At 40.8% G+C, this 23805-nt stretch overlaps 1 protein-coding gene across 4 annotated transcripts; it reads left to right on the top strand.

The window, feature by feature from the left end:
• Window positions 1–2534: 2534 nt before the first annotated feature.
• Window positions 2535–22836, top strand: LOC117548361. 4 transcript variants are annotated; one of them, XM_034219575.1, is made up of 30 exons: window positions 2535–2982; window positions 3093–3197; window positions 3301–3504; window positions 4070–4186; window positions 4280–4382; window positions 4485–4596; window positions 4669–4911; window positions 4992–5204; window positions 5288–5429; window positions 5498–5689; window positions 10271–10405; window positions 10489–10680; window positions 10878–10985; window positions 11061–11205; window positions 13658–13940; window positions 14288–14370; window positions 14520–14674; window positions 15383–15509; window positions 15625–15756; window positions 15828–15992; window positions 16594–16676; window positions 16834–16915; window positions 18328–18491; window positions 18582–18693; window positions 19220–19314; window positions 19406–19520; window positions 21525–21730; window positions 22246–22331; window positions 22423–22492; window positions 22643–22836. In XM_034219575.1, the coding sequence occupies exons 1-30, from the start codon at window positions 2896–2898 to the stop codon at window positions 22709–22711; spliced, it is 4125 nt and encodes a 1374-aa protein (XP_034075466.1). In that variant the 5' UTR covers window positions 2535–2895; the 3' UTR covers window positions 22712–22836. The 4 variants fall into 4 exon arrangements, with proteins under 4 accessions (XP_034075466.1, XP_034075467.1, XP_034075465.1 ...); XM_034219576.1 differs by having other exon boundaries at window positions 4971–5204; window positions 16834–16888; XM_034219574.1 differs by having other exon boundaries at window positions 4971–5204.
• The last annotated feature ends 969 nt before the right edge of the window (window positions 22837–23805 follow it).

The raw sequence follows: 23805 nt of genomic DNA, 5'->3' as shown, positions 1-23805 counted from the left end.
AACATTCTGGTAAAGTGCATATGATGACCCTGATTATTATTGCTACTATCTCTGCTTTGTCACTGTTTTTATGGATGTGTTCTTATTCATGTTATGTATTGCATTGAGAGATGCCAACTGAATTTCGTTGCACTGATGTGTGATGACAATCAAGATATATTCTATTCTATATTGTGTATCACCTTTAGCTTGAAAATACATAGATGTGTTTTTTTAATCTATAAAATTAATAGACAGACACTTTATCAATCCCAAATTGGGAAATTATTTAACAGCAGCAGTGTGTGCAGGTATTACAATATTTAAAGTTGGAATAAAGTATAAACTACACATCACAAGTATAATGCACTGCAATCCATAAAATAAGTCCGATATGTTGATGAAAACTCCTCATAAAAGAGAAAGCTGCAGCGAGAGCAAAAGTCTGATCATTGAGAAAGAAGAAATAAGAAATGCAAACAAAAACCTATGTTAAAACAAAGAAAAAATACTTATAGTTTACATGATTACACAAATGATTTGTTTGCAACTTATAGTTTTATTTTTGAAATGTATTTTATTTTGCTTGACTTAGTTTTTTTTTTCTTATAAACTCATAGTTTTGCTTTATTCTGAGAAAATGTTGCTTTATCTTTATGATACAAAACTAATCCCATAGTCTCCTGCTATCACCCTGAAGTGAAATAAGTATTTTATTGACTTCGAATGACTCTTTGATTATGGACAGTTCCATTAAATAATAATCAAAATATAGATGGACAATAGATCTAATTTGAGATTTTAAACAGCATACATTTTAAATTGTGCTTCAGAAAGTAATGTTATTTTAGGAGTGTTGTGAGATGGTGTCAACATCAATTGAAATTAGTCACCCAGTGGAAATGTCCGATATGTCTTCATAACTGTATCCTTACATTTTACATTCACTCAGTTATAATGTGGTAGTTATACGTAGTTTGTTTTAAATTGTTATTGATCACATTATATAGTACATATTTCTTAATTTAAGCTCCAACATGAATATATTTGGTGTGTTTTTTAGGTATATTTGTTATTGACCGAGTAAACGCTTTTATTTTGAAGGCAGTTTTTACAGGCCTCTTCCGTAATGCATAGGATATTCGTGCACCGCAATACAATGTCTGGGCTGGCTTGACTGTGTTTTCCGAAGTGGGGGCTGGCTTGACCATAGTCTGTAGTGATGGGAATTCCGGCTCTTCTTGGTGAGCCGGATCATTTGGCTCGGCTCACCAAGAAGAGCCGGCTCTTTCGGCTCCCAAACGGCTCTTCAGTTTACCACATATTATACCTTTTAATTAAATCAAATGTAGCCCTGTTTTGACTAATTAATGATGTATATGTGTACACATATATCACTTAAATTATTCAATACATCCTTTGTACTGAAGTATTCAAAAGTGAAAATTACATGTTTAATTTAAATGATTTGCTGTGGCCAAATGTTTTCATTGCATTTACAGACCCTTGTAACTCTCTGATACCACCCAATGAATGCACTGACTTGCTTGTAAAACCACGCTACACAAAACAGATAGCAACACCTATAAAAACTAGGCTATTTTAAAAAAGGGGCTACTGTATCGACATTTTAAAATTATATTGAAAGAAAAGGCTCTGACAAAACAGCAGGGCTCTATTTCAGTAACTATTAGCTATAAAAACCACGCCCCCCTGCAGGAGAGGGGAGCGTGCTCTGAGATCAGCTGATGGGCTCTCAGAAGAGGGGGAGAAAAAGAGATCTCCCTCCTCCGTGTTTTATTCTTATAGAAGTAAGAAGAGAAGTAACGGGGCAGAAACCCTCCTTTTTACGCAGCGGTCCAGACATAGACATCAAACGGCGACACATATTCAGTTGCCAGTTACTTTGGCATTAGGGCAGGGATATCTAGATACTTTCCAAGGTTTGACATAATGAATTGTGCTACTTTTAAAGCAAGCAACGATGTTTTCAAATCTGTAATCAAAAAGCTCCTCAAAAACACTATTGAAGCAGTTCCTGCCGTTGCTACGTTAGTTCAAACAGTAACAACGGACTATTTTTCTTAGCGGATGCATGTCAATTTAAATAAATACAACTATTTTTTAAATCAATAAAATCATTTTCTAAATCCATAAAAGCATTTCAATTAATATTGGGAGTCATGTCGTTACTTTATTGAGAATGTGGCCATGTAATAAGCGGTATAATGTGCACATTGCATAATGTGCCTTCATGCCGATTTAGATCCCTCCGCAAAAAAAAATCCGGCTCGTTCGCGGGCGAGAGCCGGCTCCCGTCGTTCACTTAAAAGAGCCGGCTCTTTGAGCCGGCTCGTTCGCGACCGACACATCACTAATAGTCTGTTTACCCAGTGTTTCTTGACATGAAACGTTTTATTTCTTCTTCCTATGTGTTTTTAACGTATATTAAAAAACGGGGACGTCTGGTCACCCTAGTGACCTAGTCTAACAACTGGCTAGTCCTGGTCGATGCAGCACCTGCATTAGATAGCACAGTAGTTAGCTAGCTAGCTAGCTAATTAGCTAGCTTGCCAGGTGCACGATTTTTTTTTTTTAATTTCACAACAATTGCATTTTACAAGCCAGAATGCTAGCATGTGTGTACACTGCATTTACTGATATAGAATACAACGTTGCACTACATAAGCGCAGAATACTGTGCACAACATTCACCCAACATTTCTATCTATCTATCTAAGTTGGTTAATTACGACATTTCTGACAGCACGTGAAGGCAACATTGTTGTCAGATCACACGTGCACAGGGAAGTTTTCCGTTGCCGTGGTGACCAAAGACCCTGAAACAATCAATGCGGAACATAAACGGAACCTTCACGGTTAAACTGAAGTTGTTATATCTATTTACTGCTTGTTATGGACTTAAATAATTCGTCCTGTTGGGATTCGATTCGGGAGAAGGTGAAACAACATATACCAACCATCGACTTCGATTCTTCGCCAGTATGTATTTGTATTTCCCTCCTGAATTGTGTATGCTTGCTAACTGACAAAAGCTACATACAATGGCAAATAACATCCACATGATAACCTGGTACTTCTTAACATTACAGTCCGAAAATGAAGAAGTCGTCACTGTATTTCAGAGACCAGCTGGTCTTTCCCTGGAAGTCCCGAAAGGCTTTGACCTATTTTCAATGGGTGATGATGAATCAGAGGTGAGTTGGTTATCATTTGATTTCAACTGTGTTAATGGTACTCAGGACCCCGAAACAAACTTGACTAGCAATCACTGGCATGTGTGTGTGTTTCCTCAATCAGAAGCTGATGAAACCATCATGCTGGTCAGAAAACAGAGTGAAGTTGGATGATGATGATGATGATGATGATGATGATGATGATGATGATGATGATGATGATGATGATGATGATGATGATGATGATGATGATGATGATGATGATGATGCAGCACAAGGAGCTGCTGCCCCTCAGTGGGGAACACAACACTCTGATGTTGATGTCCAGGTGGGTTTTATTGAACTAAAGCCATTATTTACACAAGTGTATCATAATATGTAACTGTACTTATACCACCACATCTTAGAGAGAAATATTCTACTTTCTACTCAAGGAGGAAGTGTTCCCTTTTGTGTTGAGAAAGTTGTCTTGTTTTTTTAGGCTAAATGAACTATTTAAAACCCCTCAAATTTCAATAAAAAATGACCTTCCATCAGCTGGGAAACACATTCTAAAGCCGAAAACAGGATGTGTTTGAGAGCATATAAAAAAAATACTTTTAAAGATACTTGGAAAACAACAAAGCTAAAAAACCTATGAGGATCTAATCGACATAATACCTAGAAATATCAAGGGTATGATGTGCTGCATAATGACTACTTTTACTTTCAATACTTAAGGTATATTTTACTGATAATATTAACATTCCTCTACTCTTAGAGGTTCTGAATGCAGCACATTTACTTGTAGTGCACTATTTCTACAGTGTGGTTGTAAGGTAAAGAATCTGAATACCTCTTCCAACAAAGCTGAGTATGCACTAATTTTCAAATGTTCTGTTTTAATATTGAAGGGAGACGCTTGTAAGAGAGATGTTCTACAGGTGAACGGAGCCAAGCTGAATGATTCCGTAAAACCAAAAGTGGACAAAACTAAATCTAATGAGGGTTTTCCTGTTCTCTCATTTGCGGTGAGTTTGGGCAAGTACAAAAGGTTAGGAAGTAAGGAGTTGTCATTCTCATTATTAAAACAAATCCTGGTTTTGTTACACAACAAAATGCAGAGGCTTGATCAGTGGGACTTGGATGAAGTCCTCCAAAATCTAAAAAAGGATGGTTTGCCTCTGCGACAACGTGTGTCAGCTGAACCTTCACAAGCACTTGCAGGTTAGTCATTTGTATCGCCCTGTAGCTATAGGATGATTATGGGGATATATATGATGGATTTACTATCACATATAATAGATTCAACACCTTTTTTGTACATAGATGGTGAAAAGAACAAGTCCCAGCAGAATATAATGGAGAGACTAGTTGCTTTCTGTGGCAGCCAATCAACTGAGTCCATGTCTGGGCCTTTAAAAGGCCTAAACCACATTAGGTAAGTCATATTGAGGTTTTGTGATCAGAACTTGTAAGATTATGATAACAATAAATCACTTGTTCCATGCAGACAGAATAATGTGAACAACACATCAGTGGAGAGGATTGAAGCCGAGCTGCAGCTGATCCACAAGGAATGCCCAACGGTTTATATTGACCTGCGTTGCGTCGATACTTCAACAAAACAACAGAGAACATCCCCAAATGTTTCATCAGAGCCCAAGTCACCAGCCAAACTCAGCACCCACCAGACAACAACATCTATAAACAAACCCAATCTTAATGTGCATGCTGGATCACAGACAGGAAATAGGTCAATATAACCACATTATAAACATTTGCCATGCTTCAGTTTAGCACATTTTGTTTCAGTTTGTGTCATTTCTCCACCAGGGAAGTCACTGGCAAGAGTCTGCTGCTCCAGAAAATCAGGGAGATGAGGAGAAATGAGAATGCATTTTCATTGCCAGGGAATGAAGCAGACGATATGAAAGAGAACATACCCCATGCCAAAAAGTCATCACATGTACAGTTTGACAGAAACCTTCAAATGGAAAGCCCCAAAACAACTCAGCAAAGTGCAATCAAAGAAACAAATCATCCGCGGTATGCGTTTCTTCTTTTTAAATTCATCACTTTATTGAGAAAAAAACGACTATTTTAACCATGAAATTGCTGATTTGTTATAGGCACCAAACGAGACAGCAAGTTAGGAAACCATTACAACATGAACAACGGAAGATTCTTAAGCAGCTGGAGAAACATCGCACAACCAAATCTGTCAATCAGAAGCAGCCAGCTGCTGAAAGGACGGACGTTCTGTATGATTTCGTAAGTGCCATCAAACAAAACTTGAACTTGTAAAAATGGCCTTCATTAATTTTCACTTTTATTTTTAGGAGGCATCTCATCTACAAACAATCTGTACACTGTCAGCAGATATTGAAAGCAAGGGGTGTATGCTGCTGATTGTCGACCTATCAACTCCTGGTACAGTCGGAGCAAGGGCTCATGGGAGGAACAAACATCGAAATCCAGCTCCGTCCAAACCAGACGTCTACAACACTTTAGTGGCTTGGTTTCTGTCTTTGGTGAGTGAGCAGTTCTCCTAATGTGTGCACAGTATCTGTTATCGCCACAATATCTTATGGCGCATTTCCACTACAGGGCCTCGCTCGGTATGGCTAGGCCTCGTTAGGCCTTGTTAGGACTGGCTCACTTTATGGCGCATTTCCATTACAGTTTAGGAACTGGGGTAATAACTAGTGATGGCGAGATAAAGCCTTATGAAGCTTTCCAGCCAATTGGTTCGCAAAAGGGTTCATCTCATGAGGCTTCATCATGGGCTTCATTTGAACACAAAGTGTGTAAAACAGGCAGATTTGACATCTCAACAGTGTGCTCTATCTCATACCGAGTTCCCAATGAGTAAAGCCTTAGAATAACTCTAAACAACGAACATTAAATCATATTTTCATGTTAACAATATTGTTTTTATTCCAGTTGAATGATTGTGATTGAAAAGCCTAAGGAGGCTGGTAAACATTGCAAAGAGGGATTTGTATTCCTTAATAATATTCTTAAACGTAACCATGTTGTAGCCTGAGAAAGGCTAAACCATATCAAAGAATACATTTATTAACTACATTATCTCATTTAGCTGTAGCTTTTATAAACAACAAAAAAGACGTATTGTTCAGTCGCTGAACCAGAGACCCTGCGGTCGAGAGTCAACTGCTTTCCAGCTGAGCCACAGCACACACGCTGATTAATTGACAGACAGGCCCACTTAATGCGCGGCATGTATCGGCCGGCCGGCGACGAAAGTATGTTACTTAACAAAAAACCCTATGCATTTTATGTTATTTTGGACAATTATTCATATAGTAATCACATTACCTGAGCCCTTGAGTTGAATAGAGTAAAATAGTTACGGCATATATTTAGTGATTTTAATGTTAACAGATCATTGATGCAATACAATTTTGACCCAATTTGCCTGACTTGACACATCGAATAAAACATGGGCGTAGGAAGCATCCTCAATGTGGGTGAGACAATTTAACAGGGGGTGTGGGCAGGTGGTGGACCTCACCTCCTCTAGGGGGGTCCGGGGGCAAGTTCCCCCGGGAAGATTTGTTTTTAAATGTTGAAGTTAAATGCATCAATCTGGTCCATTTTGAGAGCAAAATTAGGGACTAAATCTATGGCAGTCAGTAGGGGCTTGGACTGTGAGCCGTAGGGTCGCCGGTTCAAGTCCCCGACCAGACCTATTTGGAGTGTGGACTTCTACTTGGAGAGGTCCCAGTTCACCTCCTGCCCTGCCGTGGTGCCCTTGAGCAAGGCACCGGACATCCCCCTTCCCCCTCACTCCCATTGCTCCGCGGGCGCTGTACAATAGCTGCCCACTGCTCCTAGTACTAGACTCCTGGTACTAGGATGGGTTAAAAGCAGAGAACACATTTCACTGTGTGTGCTGTGTGCTCTGCATGTGTGACCATTAAAGAGGGTTTCATCCCCTCCCAATCAAGTAACTGTATTCAGCTCGCGTTACATTTGAAAAACGAGTAATCTGATTACAGTTACTTTCGTAAACCTGAAGTGAATACATTTTGGATTACTTATTGGAATTATTGGTGGAAAGATTTCCTCACAACATTTAATATTCATTACTAAAGGTACAGCTGAATCATCACAGCGCACAAAACCGCGCAGATGGACCAAAAAGGGGAGCGTTTGAAAAAAATGTGCGGGTCCGCTCAGTGAAACAATAACAACGTAACATGGAGGAACAAAAGTCTGCGTTTAAATCGTGTGTGTGCACAGCACCGGTCCACCGGGGAAACTCCCGGTATTCCCAATGGCCAGTCCGCCCCTGGTCTGAGCTCTCTTAATTCCATCGTGTCACCGGGCCCGGGTACAGGAGGGGTAATATGGTTCTTATTATACATCCATGGCCAGAGTTGGGTGTAACGCGTTACAAAAAAATATTACTTTTGTCGGTAACGGAGTAGTGTAACGCGCTACTTTTATAATTCAGTAATCACACTACAGTTACTAACATTGCCCCGACATGCGTTACTTCGTTACTTACTAAAATCAGTCATAATCAAACCTCAACAAACACCTGCAAAGAACACATGCTAAGGTGAAGCTAACGCACAGCTATTTGTTGTTTGTTTATATCACGTAGTCTGTTCTTCTTCTCTGTTTTCCGGTTGTTGCCTGTTTTGAATGATGAATACACACTACCGCCGCCTGCTGGTAAGGAGAGTTATTGCCACTCACGCATGCACAGTTCGTACGTGCTTGGCTGAAGTCTTTGCGGTGTCTGGTTCCAGTGCAACACATGGCCAACACGCAGGAGAACACGCCGACGCAACAGCGTGAGCAGAGATAGACTGCGCAAAATATACAGATAGCAGGAGACAGAGGACAGCCACGGTCAGATAGGAAAACATTCAGGATCTGGATCAGTCTTATGCGACAATGGAAACTGAACTAAAGAGAACATTTGAAACTTTAGCAGTCTGCGTGATCTGCCTGCAGGGAGGGGCGGGCCGGCCCTGCGAGTGAAGTAGCGAGTAAAGTAACGACTTTATGTAGAGAGTAACGAAGTAGTGTAATATATTACTTTTTAAAAAAGTAATATGTAATATATTACTTTTTTTTAGTAACGACCCCATCTCTATCCATGGCATGGGTAATATCAGCGCTGTGGTTCAACGGTTCAACCGATCTGAATCGCTTCCTGAAGCAGTCAAGTGGTATCGACAGGCAGCGAGGCTTCGTTTGTCATCGGTGACGTCACTGGCCCAAAACGATACATGCTTCACAAAAAGCTTCGGGGATTACTCGACACACGCTCCGAAGCCTCGGCGCAATACGTAACATCACTAGTAATAACTATAGTAACTCAGTGTAGGCGGAGCTGTGACATAATCTTCAATAGGCGCATTCACACCGCAGTACTTTTCCCACAAAGGTTCATGAGAATTTAGTTCATGAGAACTCTTTAGTTCTCATGAACTAAGTACAGATCGCGTTCACACCGGAATAAGTCCCTGGGGGAGGATTAGGCAAATGATGCCGCTGACGTCACTTCTTCTTCTTCTTCTTCTTCTTCTTCTGCTTTGGGTTTACTGGCAGGCCACAAACCACTTCACGGCGTATACTGCCGCCCAAAGTCCGCGGCCGGAAGTTCCCGGAGTTGGGGACTGGCTTCAGTAGAAGCTGCTGGGAGTCCCAGCAGCTTCTACTGAAGCCAGTCCCCAACTCTACTGAAGCCTTCCGAGTAAATCGCCAGAACGCCGACACCTCCTCATCTCCACCGCTCCCATGTTTTATTTTGTGTTGCCATAAGTTAGTCTCTCTGCGTTTCTGCGCTGGGCTAATGCTAATAATGCTAATTATTTCACACACAGTGACGTCACGAGCTACCCACAATGCAACATGCGCCATATAAATATATATAAATGCGCCATTTTCCTGGAGGTGCTAATATCCTGGAAGTGCAAATATAAACAGCTAGCTAACTAGCCAGGCAGAGCGCAGTAGGTTTTTTTTCTGAATTAACGACCGAAGAAATCGCTGCATGTCTTCGGATTACATCTCTGGACTTGAGGGGTGTGCTTTAGGTCGTTACCAGCGTAAACTAGAGATGTGTGGGTTGTTACAGACTGCCTGCAGATGTATGGAAAAACGACAGTGGCCTTCGTCGATTTTGGCAGCATCTACGTCTATCTTCTGGAAACACCAGGTGAATACCCCACTTGTCACAATAATATTATCATGCCATTGCATATATGTGGTATTTTAGAGTTGACTAGATATTGATTAAGGCAATAGACTATGATATTCAGTACAGGAAGCTTAGCAACACCTAGACGGTGTACGCCTGCTTGCACCTCGCGTAAAACGGCGCAGACCGGAAGTACGGTGTCGCGCTCGGCCCAATACCCATATGTGTGTGTGAAAGAATGCGAGGATAATAAAATGGCGGCTTCACAAAACTTTTTGGGAGTTTTACGGGGCGTGGTTTGCAATCCGCCCAGCCAATCAGACATAGGAACCTTTTTCTCCCACGAAAGTCCCTGCTCTCTAGAGGCGCTTTCACACTGCGGTACTTTTCCCACAAAGGTTCATGTGAACTTAGTTCATGTGAACTCTTTAGTTCGCATTGTGTAGTTCGCATTCGTTGTTGTGAGTGTGGACGGTCGGAGCATATAGGCCTACTGCGTTAGCTTAGCCGATCTCCATTCAGAAAACACACATTTTAAAAGTTTTTTTTCCTGCCGTCTGTCTGCAGACTTGTCAAAGCATTAATTCATGGTTTTTACTAACCGGTATCAGTATGTTGTTACTTCGGCATCATTTTGAAACGTGTATTACAATTAAATCACGGTCAAATATGTTCATCTTGTTGTAGTTGTAGCCCCCTTGCCAGCGATTCTCTATCTAGTTTAGCATACTCAGCCCGACTCAGCCTGGTTGTTGGCCTGGAAAGAACCTCGATTTTATGGGGCCAGAAAAACTGTGAAAAAGTACCCGCTAGCCGGAACTACGCCAAGTGGAAATGCAACCAAAAACAGGCACCGCACGGCTCGGCACGCTTAAAGCGAGCTCCGCGCTGTAGTGGAAATGCGCCATAGTCACTTGTTTGTGTGTGTTAGGCTGGCCCACAACATGATGAAGAGGAGGGTAGTGCAGAGGTCCCATTCTGGGTTGCAGGCCTTCAGCAGCTGTGGACAGAGGATGGACTGGCTCTGCACGTTTTAGCCGTGGCTCGGCAAACGTACACGCCGAGGGTGAGTAGACAAACAAAAACGTTACATCTGTACGCTTTACAATGTCCGTGCTGATGCTCTTGATCACTTTGTTTGCTTGGCAGAAAAGGGACAGAGACATCCACACACGGTTCTATAACCATGTGTGCCGGTTCCTCTCTGAGACTTTGCTCACTCAGATCGCCCACTGGCTTCCTCAGCTGAAAAACGTGCTGGACCAACAAACCTACGCCTCACCCATCGATCTGCCCTGCTCCTGTTTGAACTGTTTCATCTCCACCACCACAGACAGAACGGTAATTGGCTTCAGAAAGTGTGATTCAAAAGAACAAATCATGAACAACTCACTTTGACAGTACATTCATTTGGGTTATGCATAGTCAAGAAGCCTACAACTAAAGTATGAACCCGGAATGAGCATAAATCCCCTTTAACATTTTGTAAAGCACTGATTTTGCATTGTGATTCTGTATGCTGTTATTTTGTATTTCAGGTTATAGTTCGGACATTTAGACTCAGCCCAGGGTTTTACTGGCAGACTCTGGAGACTCAGGAGCGTGTGTGTAAGGGGAGGGAGAGCGCACAGGAGCTGCACACTGAGGTGAGTATGAAGTGCAGAGTCAGAGGCAAAGTAACGCTGGAATCACTGAATATTCTGCTTTTATTTTTGCTGTAGGTTTCAGTCGCTCTGGGGCGCGGAGCTTTCTTCCTAGATCCCCTCATGACACACTACACCCTCCAGCTTATCCTCCACTCAGGGCTGGATGTGTGTGGTCTGAGGCTCCTCTATCCACCACAGGAGCTCCTGGGTGGCAGAGAGGGTAGGCATAACTAAAAGTATCTGCTGATCAAATACAATAAAAATTCTGCTCCAAAAACAAGTTAAACAATAAGTGAAAATGTGCTTGGTAAGATTTCTTGAAATAAGAAGGGCTATTAAAATAAATCAGATCTTGTAATTAGCTGGGAGAACTTACTTAGAACTTTATTTGACCAGAATCAGGAAATGTTGTGTTGTGCAAATTCTCAAAAGTGTTCTGTTTTCTGATGTTAGCTGGTGATTTTCTAATACATTTGTAAAATAATATGTGTTTCGTCTGCGATACAACTCAAAATAAGATTATTTGACTTAACAAGATGATGCGTTGTCTACAAACAAGACCCTATATCTCACTGCAGTGTTACTTCTGAAGTTATGATGTCTTCATCAGGTGTAAAGGCATCTTCTGACTAGATATAAGACACATATACTTGGCAAGATTTTGAGTTTTTATAGTGCAATAACTTTCCTTCTGGCTCATTGCTGGTTGTCCTGGATCCAGAGATGGGGACTCGAGTCTGTGACTCGGACTCGAGTCGCACTTAAGTCGCACACACAGAGACTTCAGACTTGACTTGGACTCCTGCTCAAAAGACTTCGGACTCGACTTGGACTCGTGTTTTGGGACTCGTGAACAATCATTGTGTTTTCGATTTTTGGCGTATTAAAGGTGGGGTAGGTAAGTTTGAGAAACCGGCTCGAGATCGCTAGAATTTGAAAATACACAACCGGAGAAAATCTGCCACTTCCTCACAGAGCCCCTCCTCCAACACACACGAACGCGCACATGACCAATGAGGGCACGAGATACGTTTGTGCCCCGATGGGAGGCTGACAGGCAGGTAGGCCATCCAGTTACTTTAGCCGGGCCGGCTATCGGGATGTTAAGAGCATTCCATGGAATATAACAAAAAGTGTATCTCGAGCCGGTTTCTCAAACTTACCTACCCCACCTTTAACATTAACATCATGGTAACACCATGGCGACAGGCCGCACACCTGCAGCTGTACCGCTTGTAATTAGGTTCAACTATACAAACTTCGAACAAAACGCTGGCGGCACCAACAAAAGGAGCGCACACTGCAAAGTCTGCAATATTAAAATCAAGGATGCTGGTGCAACAACGTCAAATTTCATCAGGCACTTGAAAACTCACCCGGAGAGGTCAGTCACATTAACGCATATGGACGGTTAGCAAACATGTTTAGCTCAGCATCAGCTATGTAATGTTAACTTAGCTTGCTACTAGCTTTGTAACTGAATATTTGAAAAGATGAGTGAATGTTTGCTTGTCACACTTGTTTGCGTTGAGTGGCGTTGACATCCAACTCTTGACATGACATAAAAAAGGTCGGTAACGTTAATCATTACGTTCCGCTGCCACCATCTACTGGCTAACGTTAAACGTAGAAAAATACATAGTTACATACATAAATACATCTGTCGGTTTATAGGCAGGTTACAGGTTTATTGTTGACCACGTAACGTTAATGTTACAGGTTACCATTACACTGGGTTTGAGTGAGAGGATAGAGGAATATGTTTATTTATAGTAGACTTAAAAGATGTAATTAGAGACCCAGTGTAATTAAACAATACGGTTGCAGAGGTCACATTTTAACATGTTTGTCCACTGGCCAAATGGCTAGCCTAGTGAATGTTGAAATGTTACCAGCCACTCAATAGATTGCCATTGTTATTTTTGGCTGGTGCGTGCAACATACAGTACCAGCCACTTGCATGATTTACCAGCATTTGGCTGGTAAATGGTGTTAATGGTAGATATCTCTTTTGGAACAGGTCATGTTTTAACATCACCAGTTCAGTATATTTCAGATAATATTGCAGCAATAGTTTTTTAGTTGCAAATGGCTCAGAACAAATGTTTACTTTGAAGTACTTTTAACACAGTTTCCCTGCGGGGGATTAATAAAGTATTTGTGATACTGATTTCTGATTCTGAAGTGTTTTGCTTAGTTGTTTGCATTTAGCTAAAGTGTGATGTTTTTCCTCATATTGCATTGCAATAGCCTGTTTAAAGTGATCATATAACAAACAACTAATCAGTACTGATACTGTATGCTAATAGATATAGGAGTGATAATAATACAGTAAATGCTTTGAATTTCTTAGATATAGCTGTGCAGTATTCTTAACAGACTGGATAGCAGCAGACAATAGAAGGCTTATTACAACCAGAAGAGACATGAGACTTTTATTTTTTAGAGACTTGAGACTTGACTTGGACTCGTGACCAAAGACTTGAGACTTGATCAAGTCTCACCCCACAAAGACTTGAGACTTGACTTGGACTCGTGACCAAAGACTTGAGACTTGACTTGGACTTGCAAAAAAAGACTTGTGAACATCTCTGCCTGGATCCAACGGTGGCCTCGGCCTCTTCAGTGTCTTTATTGAGCTAAATTAGTCATTACCCCCCTCTGATTCACAGATGCTGCAGCAGGTATCCAGAGAACAGATGAGTTCTGCCAGCCTGTTCTTGCCCTTGCTGTCCGTGGCCTTCATGCCCACAAAGTGTTGGCAGATGTAACTAGTTCCTTAGATCCTCTGCTGCTGAGAAATACAGATCTAGACCCTCCTCACTGCAGAGGTCCAGAGTCTGCCCTCTTCTACCCCCCTCCAAAGGCTAGTGGGGTCCACAGGGAGCTGTGCTTCTGGTTTTCAGGAAGAATTCCAGGAGGAAGTGCTCCGAATTACAACCGGCCTCTAACTAGGTTTGTTGTCAAGACATTATAAAAAGTACAACAACAACATGTTTTCTTTAATTATATATTTGGTGGTGTGAATTGAAAAAAACAGGGTTAGCACATTTTTGAAATGGTAATTGTTCGAAAACTTTTCTTAACATTTATTTTTATAAATATTAACGTCAAAGGAAATATAAAAAGCTGACACCCTATAGTGACTTTTGCAGGCAGGCGTTAACAACTATAACATTCTATAACCAGAATCTTATCAGGCCTAAAGAGCGTTTCTAAGGACAAGAAGCATATTACCTTCATGACTGTGGCTGCTTTTTATTTGAACAGACTCATTTTCAGGCACCTTGTTTTGTTTGTAGAATGGATCCATCAAAAGACAGAACCGAAGACACCCTGTTCAATTCAAGCAGTTCACCGTCCTTACTGTGTGCGACAACAAAAGGTACAGTAACTCAACATGGAGCCAGAGCCGTTAGGACAACGCTCGAAAACTGGCTTCTGTCCAAATTTCAATTCCATCTTTACTTGTGTTTGTAAGGATGAAAGATGTTTACTTGAGTGGGGTTGCTAATCCTTCCCTCCCCCCTACAGCTGACCTTCTCCTGGTGGTCTCTCCAGCTGTGCCTCCATGTTGCTTCGCCCAGCTGCTGGCTGTGTGTGAGCTCAGAGGCTTCAGACTGTTGGGGGTGCAGAGGCTGCAGCTGCAGAGCAGTGGAGCGGCAGCCCTGGGTCTCTCCAGCCTGCAGGTAGAATTAGATACATTCAGACTTTGAGGAAAACAGTGTGTATAATATAAAGATACAATATTATTATTACCAAAGCTAATCATTAAGACATGTATTTTATATTGTACACAACTGCTATAGTTGTAGGGAAATGTAATATTTACTGGAGACACTTACAGATATTAAAGGGGCCCTATTGTGCTTTTTGGGGTGTTATATGTTTTAGTGCATGTAAATGGTCTGCGAAGGCTAAAATCCAGGTTTCCTCCAGAGGGAGTTTCTCTCCCACCCCTGCCTAAAACTCCTCCATTGTAGTCCTTTGTTTACTTCCATAACATAGTGACATTATGTAACACTCTTGCTTTATCCGCTAGCTCTCTAACACATTGTACGTGATTATTAACCAATCATCAAAGAGCTGGCCAGCTAGCCAATCAGAGCAGACTGGGCTCACGTTTCAAATAGGGTGAAAAGAGGAACTTTGTGAACATTAAATCATGTAAACATGTCACAGTAGAGACACAAAAAACAATGATGGAACCTGAAAGTGAGCATAATAGGGCCCCTTTAAGAGGAGAATGTATTTTGCTAGACCTTGGAGCTGCTGATGGAACAATTGTGGTCTTTGAGGCAAATGCACCTCAATGTGGGCCAAGTAACTGCTGGTGAGGTCAGAGAAAACAACTATTTCGGCTCTTTTTAATCACAATCTGTGTGTGTTTTATCGAGGCACCTGTGTTCTGCAGTCCTCATCCTCTGACCCTGGATCAGGGTCAACTGGAGTCGCCCTCTCACTGTCTGGTGTTGTTACTGAGGAAAGAAAATGCAGCGCACCACAGTGTCAGGCTGCCAGCAGGTCCGTACACCATCTCAAATGATATCTACAGCGTAATTAATCTGCATTAATCATATTAAAAGTTACTTTTTCAATTGAACAATAGAACAACCTTGCAGTTGCTTTTTCGTTTCAGCCCTAATGAGAGAACTTAAGGCACAAAGGCTTCTGGGTAGCATCCACTCTGGACCTGATGGTGTTCACACAGTAGAACCAAGCTCCTGGTTCCACACTGTGCCTTACAGCAGTCACCAGCACCACATCTTTGGTGAGCCACGTGTGTTCAAAGTCCAGAAGAAGTACACTATCCTCTGTTTCTAATGTTCTTTTTCCTCTTAGTCAGGTGTATGTGGGCGGTGCCAGACCCTTCCACTGTGATCCTGTCCCATCAGAGGTGCCCACCCGACCCTGAGGTGGACCAGGTGGTGGTTTTGACCTTGAGTGGGAAGGACATGAGCCGAGGTCTGAGCCTCCTACACAGAGCGCTGACAGGAGGGCCAGACGGTGGGTTTGAGGACAGATTGTTCTACTTGGCACTGGAGGTGGCACTAAACAAACAACATGCACTATTAAACACACACCGCAGTCTACACAGTTTAACAAACAGATTAGCAAGTATGCGGGGGAAGGATTTCATCAGAATTATTTTAAAGCGTTAATATGTAACTATTCCACATTAAGATGTCTTAAAATTACTAGACCGATGTTGTATATTGTGTTACATTGTTTACCTACGTTTTTTCATAATTTTCAAGTTAAAATGATTCTTGATGATTGATGCCTTTCATTCTCTGTAGTTTTGCAGCATGGTGGTTATCTGCTAGAAGCTGCCATAAATTAACCTTTTATTCGGTTTTAAGAACCAGTTTTAAACTACATTTCTTCGATCTTGGTATTTTTTAACTATACATTTTTTACAGAATCATGGATTTTAGTCATTGGACATCTAGAGTAATCAGAGAAACATAGTTCACAAAGTCACCCGTGTTCTGTTGTTGGTTTGATTGAGAGACCCCTAATGGAAGAAATACACATAGTGTGCCTTTACCTTACCGCACATCTGTATTTTTCAATACTTGCAATGTTTTTTAAATTGATATTCAAGGTGATAAAGGATTGGATCTGCTTGCTCTGAAGTGGCTGCCTGCGCTGACCCGGCTGCAGGCTCAGGAGCTGAGTCCGTACGAGGTGGGAGAGAAGCTCTATAACGACAGCCTGGACTCTCTGATGGCCCCCCCCCGCCCTCCTGTGTGCTCTCAGACGGGTGGATGCTTTTGCTTCACTGAGAAACCTTCTACCAAACGATTACCCCGGTAACCTCAGCATCCTGATGTCCCCCACACAGGAAGTGGCGTTCAGACAAACCTCCCTCTTCTTCTTCCAGAACGAGATGATTGCTGGTAGGTCAGAAACGGGTTTATTACCAGGTAGGTTGACACGTACGAGGAATTTGACTTGGTGTCGTTGTGCATACATTAAAATAAAAGAGAAATGTAAAAAAAAAACAGATCCAGAACTGTTTTAAGAACACTATGATAACATTAAAAAATAAGATAAAATATAGTCGAATAAAAAATATAATAAAGTTCAGTGCTGTAGAAACAAAACATTAGAATCCACAGCTTAATCTCTTGAGGGATGATCTGGTTTGAAGTTATTGAGACCGAAAATGAAGGACAGTGCTCATTACGTACTTCCATCTTTTTTTTAAATTTTTTTTTATTTTTATTGCTTTTTATTAATTCTACCGTGTTGTGTAATGTTTATTTATACTGTTCATGCTCACTACTTGTAGCACTTCGGGATTTTAAATCAAATATGAAGTGCTTTATAAATGGAACCCATTATTATTATTATTATTATTATTATCTTCTCTTGTGTTTAAAGCAAAAACAACCCGATCTTCAAATCAAATGTAATTCTTATTACCGCAAGCATGTTGAGCCTGTTGTGATATTATGTAGTGATTGCTTAATGTAGATTTCTAAAAACTACGGAACACAGGAATAAGTGACATTTATTTGTTGTAACTTGCTAGTGGACAAAAACATTCCTAAATGTGACTTAAAAACCTCAGATGGTATCTGATTTTTTTCTAATACATTTTTCAATTTTAATCTTGGAAATTGAGACTTTTTCCTCTGGCTCCATTTTGTTTTTTACCTTAAATAATTAATTAATTAATTCCTTACATTTATTATAGCGCTTTTTCAATGACTCAAAGCGCTTTACATATACACACATTACACATATATTATACATGCAATGGTCAGATACTGTGGACAATACCCACAGGAGCAAGTTCAGGTGAAGTGTCTTGCCCAAGGACACACCGGCTTTACAGACGCAGCAGCGGCGGGTTTCACCCCTTGATCTGATGATCATTGCACAGCGCACTGCGCCACACCGTCCATCTTCACGCCTCGAGGTCATCGAGGCGCTTTTACAGGTACACATTGGTATCATACATGTACTGTGGACATTACCCACAGGAGCAAATCCGGGTGAAGTGTCTTGCCCAAGGACACAACGGCCTGACGCTGTGGCGGCAGGAGCGGGTTTCGAACTGGAGTTCCCCAGCACTCCCCCTTGATCTGATGATCAGATGCACAGACCACTGCGCCACCCGTCCCAAATAGTTCTAGTACACCGTCTCACAAGTGACATCTAAATCTGAGGATCAGTATATTTTGTGCAGCCCAGGCTTGTGTATAATACTGGAGAACTGTATTATTATATTTATACAAGGTCTAACTTTTTTGGGCACATAGTTGTGTTTAAGACCGTATTAAAGCGGCATGTCTTGAATATCATATTGAACATTCCCTCTCCTGTTCAGAGCCTCAGACGCTGCTCACTGTGTGCCTGCTCAAGCCAACAGTCTGGAACCAAAGTGTGGCTCAAACCGTGCACACCCTCCAGCTGAGGGGCCTCTCTCTGGTGGGCCTGCGCGTCCTGACTCTGGACAAACACACGGCCTCCTCACTGCTGCCTGCAGAGGATGTAACTAAGAAGTATTATCTGCCCGACAAATACACTGTGCTACTATCAACATTCCTCAGCCTTGATATTTGTGTAAATTGTTTTGTGCAGGACCCTGATGTGGAGTACTTGTGCTCTGGCCCCTCATTGGCTCTCTGCCTGCAGGGGGAGGGGGCCGTGACGAAGCTGCTGGATGTGGTTCATTCAAACACTGGCATCTATGGTACGTCCCTGTTCTGCATACTGTTATATTTCTATATAAGTGCATTGTTATTATGTTCTATACAAATAAGGGTTCACAAAATACAGTATATTTGGACTGATAAATTATAGACTTACATTTAGTAAAGTGATATTATTATGTAAAATTCAGATAGAATACAGTTTATGATTTTTTTTTTGGGAAACAATCAGTCATCATATCAGTGTTGGCCATTCGAACCACGAAATGAAAGGTTGCGGGTATTGGCTAAAAAAAGAAATAATATTGTGCATCCATATAAACCTGCATTGCCGTTCTTTAAGTGTTTGTAAAGCCAATATTTGGGGAGCCGGTTCGAATCCCAACTTGACCGCCACTGCAGTCAACATGCCGTTGTGTCCTTGGGCAAGACACTTCACCCTAATTTGCTCCTGTGGGGATTGTCCACAGTATTCATTGATACATGTCTAATATATGTAATATGTAATGTAAAGCACTAAAATACATTTAACAAATTATTATTATTATTAATTATGAACTATTTTAGGATCGACATCACATCAGAAAGCGATGCAGGATGTGAGGAGGCTCTTTCCAGAGGGGCTGTGCTGTTCTGAGAGCAGCACAATGAGACAGGAGCAGGTATGCATGTCACACACAGGACTCCTCAGTACTGAGGTGGCCCTTTCTACAGATCAAAGACATTCAGTTTGTGCTCGGTTTCTCCTCTCAGATACTCAGCCTGCGCTCAGACCCTTCAGCCTCTTTGGAGCGGGGGCAGAGCTGCACTCGGGCCTCTGTGGACCAGGAGGGGGGTGCACCTTCCATGGCAGCGGCACATAATGGAGGTGTGGACTAAATGTCTAATATCAGACTAAATGCCAGAGATGGCAAAAGTACACACATCCTTTACTCAAGTAGACGTACAGATACTCGTGTTTAAATACGCTGGTCAAAGTAGAAGTACTGACTGAACTTCTTTACTCAAGTAAAAGTAAAGAAGTATGGGCTTCAAAATGTACTTAAAGGGATAGTGGAAATGGAACCTCAAATAGTTTCGTTTTAACTTATATACAAGCATAATTACGTACCAAAACAATCACACCTGATTAAAAATATATAATAATTGCCTTACGCATGTTAGAAGCACTTTATTGCAGCTTCCCCGAAGTTTTTTAGAAACGAAATGTTCGACTCAGCCAAACCGGAAGTGACGAAAACTTAGGAAGACGATACGATAACAAACCATGGCGTCTATGCAGAATGAACGTGGAAGGGCAAATATACCAGACAAAGAAGAAGGATTGTACGAGGTATCCAGTGAGGATAGCGAGTCAGAAACATCCTCTCGGCTTTCCTACGAAAATGTCGTTTTAGGAACTGAATCTGAATCCGGTTCAGTAAGCGACGATGGTGAGAATATTGAGCCAGACGATGGACCATTACGTCCTTATTTGTTCGAGCCCGAGCCCGAGGTGATGGTTCACGGCATGGGCAATGGCGAGGATGACCAGGACCAGGCGCCAGATGATGCACCCCTACGCACAAATAATCTTGACTGGTAGGTCCCTAAGCATAGCTCACGCATCTTAAGATCACCTGTAGCTTTTACAAATATTAATCATTGTTAACCAGTTAAGGCCGAAGGTCCCCCCAGTGGACCCCTCCCACAGTTTTTTTTCTCTCACATGTCTCAGGGCTTCTTAACATTTATGAAACTATTAATGTTTCATACCCTTTTAAAGGTAAGAAACTCCGCTAACTGACAATAAGAACAATGGTTAGCTAGAAAAAACACAAGAGTAATACCAAGCCTTTGAATTAGCATTGAGCGAAACAATGCTAACTAATGCTAACGCTTTTTTACACACAACACACGGTAGAAATTCCCTTATTACTATCTTAACTGCACAAACAAGATATACGATTTAAAGCTGAGACTCCACAGATGTAATGTCATCACTGTAAGACCTCGAATTCCTGGAGCTATCAGCCAGAAAAGAGAAAGTAAACAACATCCGGTTCCAAAAATATTACAATAATTACGTCTTACCTTTTTTGATTTGTGATCAAAAGTTGTGTTCAACGGAATAAAAACGCATCTCAAGGTTAATCCAATGTCGTTGTGTCACGTAGAATCATATTTATGGCAATATACTCGGTATAAAGTATTGACACATCTATTCACCATAATAAAGGTCGGCTATTCACATGCAAATGCTATTGAATGTCCGCCATTGTTTGTGCCCGTCTTCCTCTGCTCTCGTCATCACCCGAAGATTCCCGACGATTCCCGAAGTATTTCGTTTCATTGAGAGGGCGCAGTAAAATTGAAAATAAAATGAAACTAGGCGCATGAAATTAAAAAAAATTGTTTATTATGCTTATTTTTAATAAAAATACATAAGTTAAACCCAAAATTTGCGGATTTCCACTATCCCTTTAAGTAAAAAGTACCCATAAATGTAAGAAGTAGAAAGTACAGGTATTTGTGAAGTAAAAGTAAAAAGTCATCAGAAAAACAAGTAGTGGAGTAAAGTACTGATACCAGAAAGATATACTACTGAAGCACAGTAACAAAGTATTTGTACTCCACTACTTCCCACCTCTGCTAAATGCATTGATAACTTTAGTTGTTGCATTGGCGGTGCAGGATTTCTTAGCATTACATTCACACTTTAAAGTCAAATCATCAAATGTCTGGGAGCTCAATCATTTATTAAAGTGAAATAGGTCAATAAAATCATTTATTGAGACTTTGGCAGCGACTGGATGTTGAAATACGACTCTCTTCCAGGTGACCTTGTTAGTCATGGACAAAACAAATGTTGTCTCTTGTTTGTTGGTGCCAGGTCTACACAGCTCTGCCTGGCAGACGACCTGTCTGCTGATACCGGTAAACGCCCCCCCTCTCAGCGGGGCACCCCCCCACCTGGAGCTGCTGGAGCGGCTGCTGGGGGGGGGGTGCCATCTGGTGGCCGGGAGGATGAGCCTGCTGGACCCTGAGCAGAGGAGACACATCGCTGAGACCCTGATGTCCTCCAGAGGAGAGGAAGGGGTGAGAAGACCATCATTAAACCGACTACCTTTAGAGCTGTCTCACAGTGATGGAGTTTAAGTATATACATTTACTCAAGTACTGTGGTTAAGTACAATCCTGAAGAACTCAATTTACTTAAGTATTGTAATATGTTACTTTCTCTACTATACTTTGGATAGGAACATTGTGCTTTTTACTTCGCTATATATTTGATATCTTTGTTTGTTATTACTTTGGATTCAGATTATTAATGCAAAATGTAAAAATAATGATGCATTAGTATAGCTTACATCTAACCAGCAGTATGAGTCATAAACACATTAACGCATCACTATATAATCACATAATATTATACATGTGACCTATGGGCCATTCAGCATTTATACTTTTGCTTCAGCACTTTTTTCAATTTCTTTAATTTGAGTAAGATTGGGAAATTAGGACTCTTACATGTGACTCTTTCTTAATTTACGAATTGTACGTAACCAGTGCTTTGTTTGTACTGAATCCCCTTGTCTCCTGTCTCTGCTTAGTGGTCCCATCTTCCCGCGGCACCCTGTCTCATCGTGGCTCTGCAAGGGAAAGCTGTTGTGACCGGCTTTAACTCAATCCTTGAAAGGTATTAAAAAAGCACAATTAAAATCTATTGTGTGCATGTAGAATATTTATAAATATTCATGCGTTTAATATTACTTTCATTGTGACATTAGTATTTACAAGGAGAGGACAGACCTGGAACAAGTGGGGGAAATGATGATCTACCCAGAGACTCAGAAAGAGGTACTTTATTGACTTACTCTTAATGAATGACCATTAACAGGTTTTAGCTGCATTATGTAAACCACCCAGGTGGTGAGATGTGTTGTACTGTCATGATGTTATTTTATTATGGTATGTCACCTTAACAGGAATATGTTGTTTCTCCTCCAGGCCGAGCAGCTGATGGGCTTTCTATTTGATGACTTGTCCACAGAGAAGTGCCAAAGAAATGTGCCATAAAATATAAAAGTATGCCAATGTATTAGTCAGCCTTTTTATATATGTTACGAAATATGTAATTTAAAATGCAAAAGAACATATCCATGTTTCCAAGTTGCTGTTCTGAATAAAGTGTTATCCCTGTTTTTTTGTTTTCAGATTCAGTATTTCCAAAATTGTGTTTGAGACAAAAAGTATTCACACATTTCAGATGAAAAATTATTTTAATTTTCAAGATGATAAAAATAATTGTGATAACTCTGTAAACCATTGCATAACTGTAGTGTAACAATTCAACAAGTGTTAACAAACTAGTGATACACTACAGAAAATATGCTGTACACAATCCTCAATGTAGAAAAGAACAATCTAGTTTACTAAGACTTGCACCTATTTCTGTGTTCACAAAACATATCAATATACCAAGAGAATCTTTCTAAGACTATCAGTAGAGAATTTCCTACATATCCATACAGCTGGTCACAAAATAAGGGACATATTGATTATTCTATAAATAAGATCTAAACCCACTGTTGTTCAGTACATAATCCAAGAAATGCACTTTCCTCAGATGTAACAAATTATTTTTGAAATCACTGAGAAAAAGACATTTCTTTCCTTATCCTTCCTCGTTATGCTGACCAATAGAAACTTGAAAACCTTTATTTGTTTGAGTTCTAATGCATTTTATTGAATAGCGAGTGGTTCACAACTAGATGCTCCATTAATATCCAGTGACCTATCATTGAATATCATTTAGAACAATACATTCAATATTTCAGGGCTTCAATGTTAAAATACATGACATTTTCTAAAGTGTATGGAACAGCTGGTTCCACATTCAGATTCTTTAGGTTTGACAACACGTGTCGTTCTAGCATTTTTGCTTAATTTGAACAGCTCCATCATTTACATGTACAAGATTGCATAAATCTTCAGGCTCCATCTTTCATAATATTAAAAAAACAACTAACAATAATGCAAATTAGATTAAACTATTCCAATGCAGAGCATAATGATACATCTATTACAGTTCATTTACAAGAGTCTTCCCCGTTGGTGCTTTTCTAACAAACAAATTGACTTTTTGGTGCCAAATGACTCATTGAGATCAA

Source organism: Gymnodraco acuticeps, unplaced genomic scaffold, assembly GCF_902827175.1.
Source record: "Gymnodraco acuticeps unplaced genomic scaffold, fGymAcu1.1, whole genome shotgun sequence".
NCBI lineage: Eukaryota > Metazoa > Chordata > Actinopteri > Perciformes > Bathydraconidae > Gymnodraco > Gymnodraco acuticeps.
Note: the sequence above shows the minus strand (reverse complement) of the source record. Positions and strands in the feature narration are given on the sequence as shown.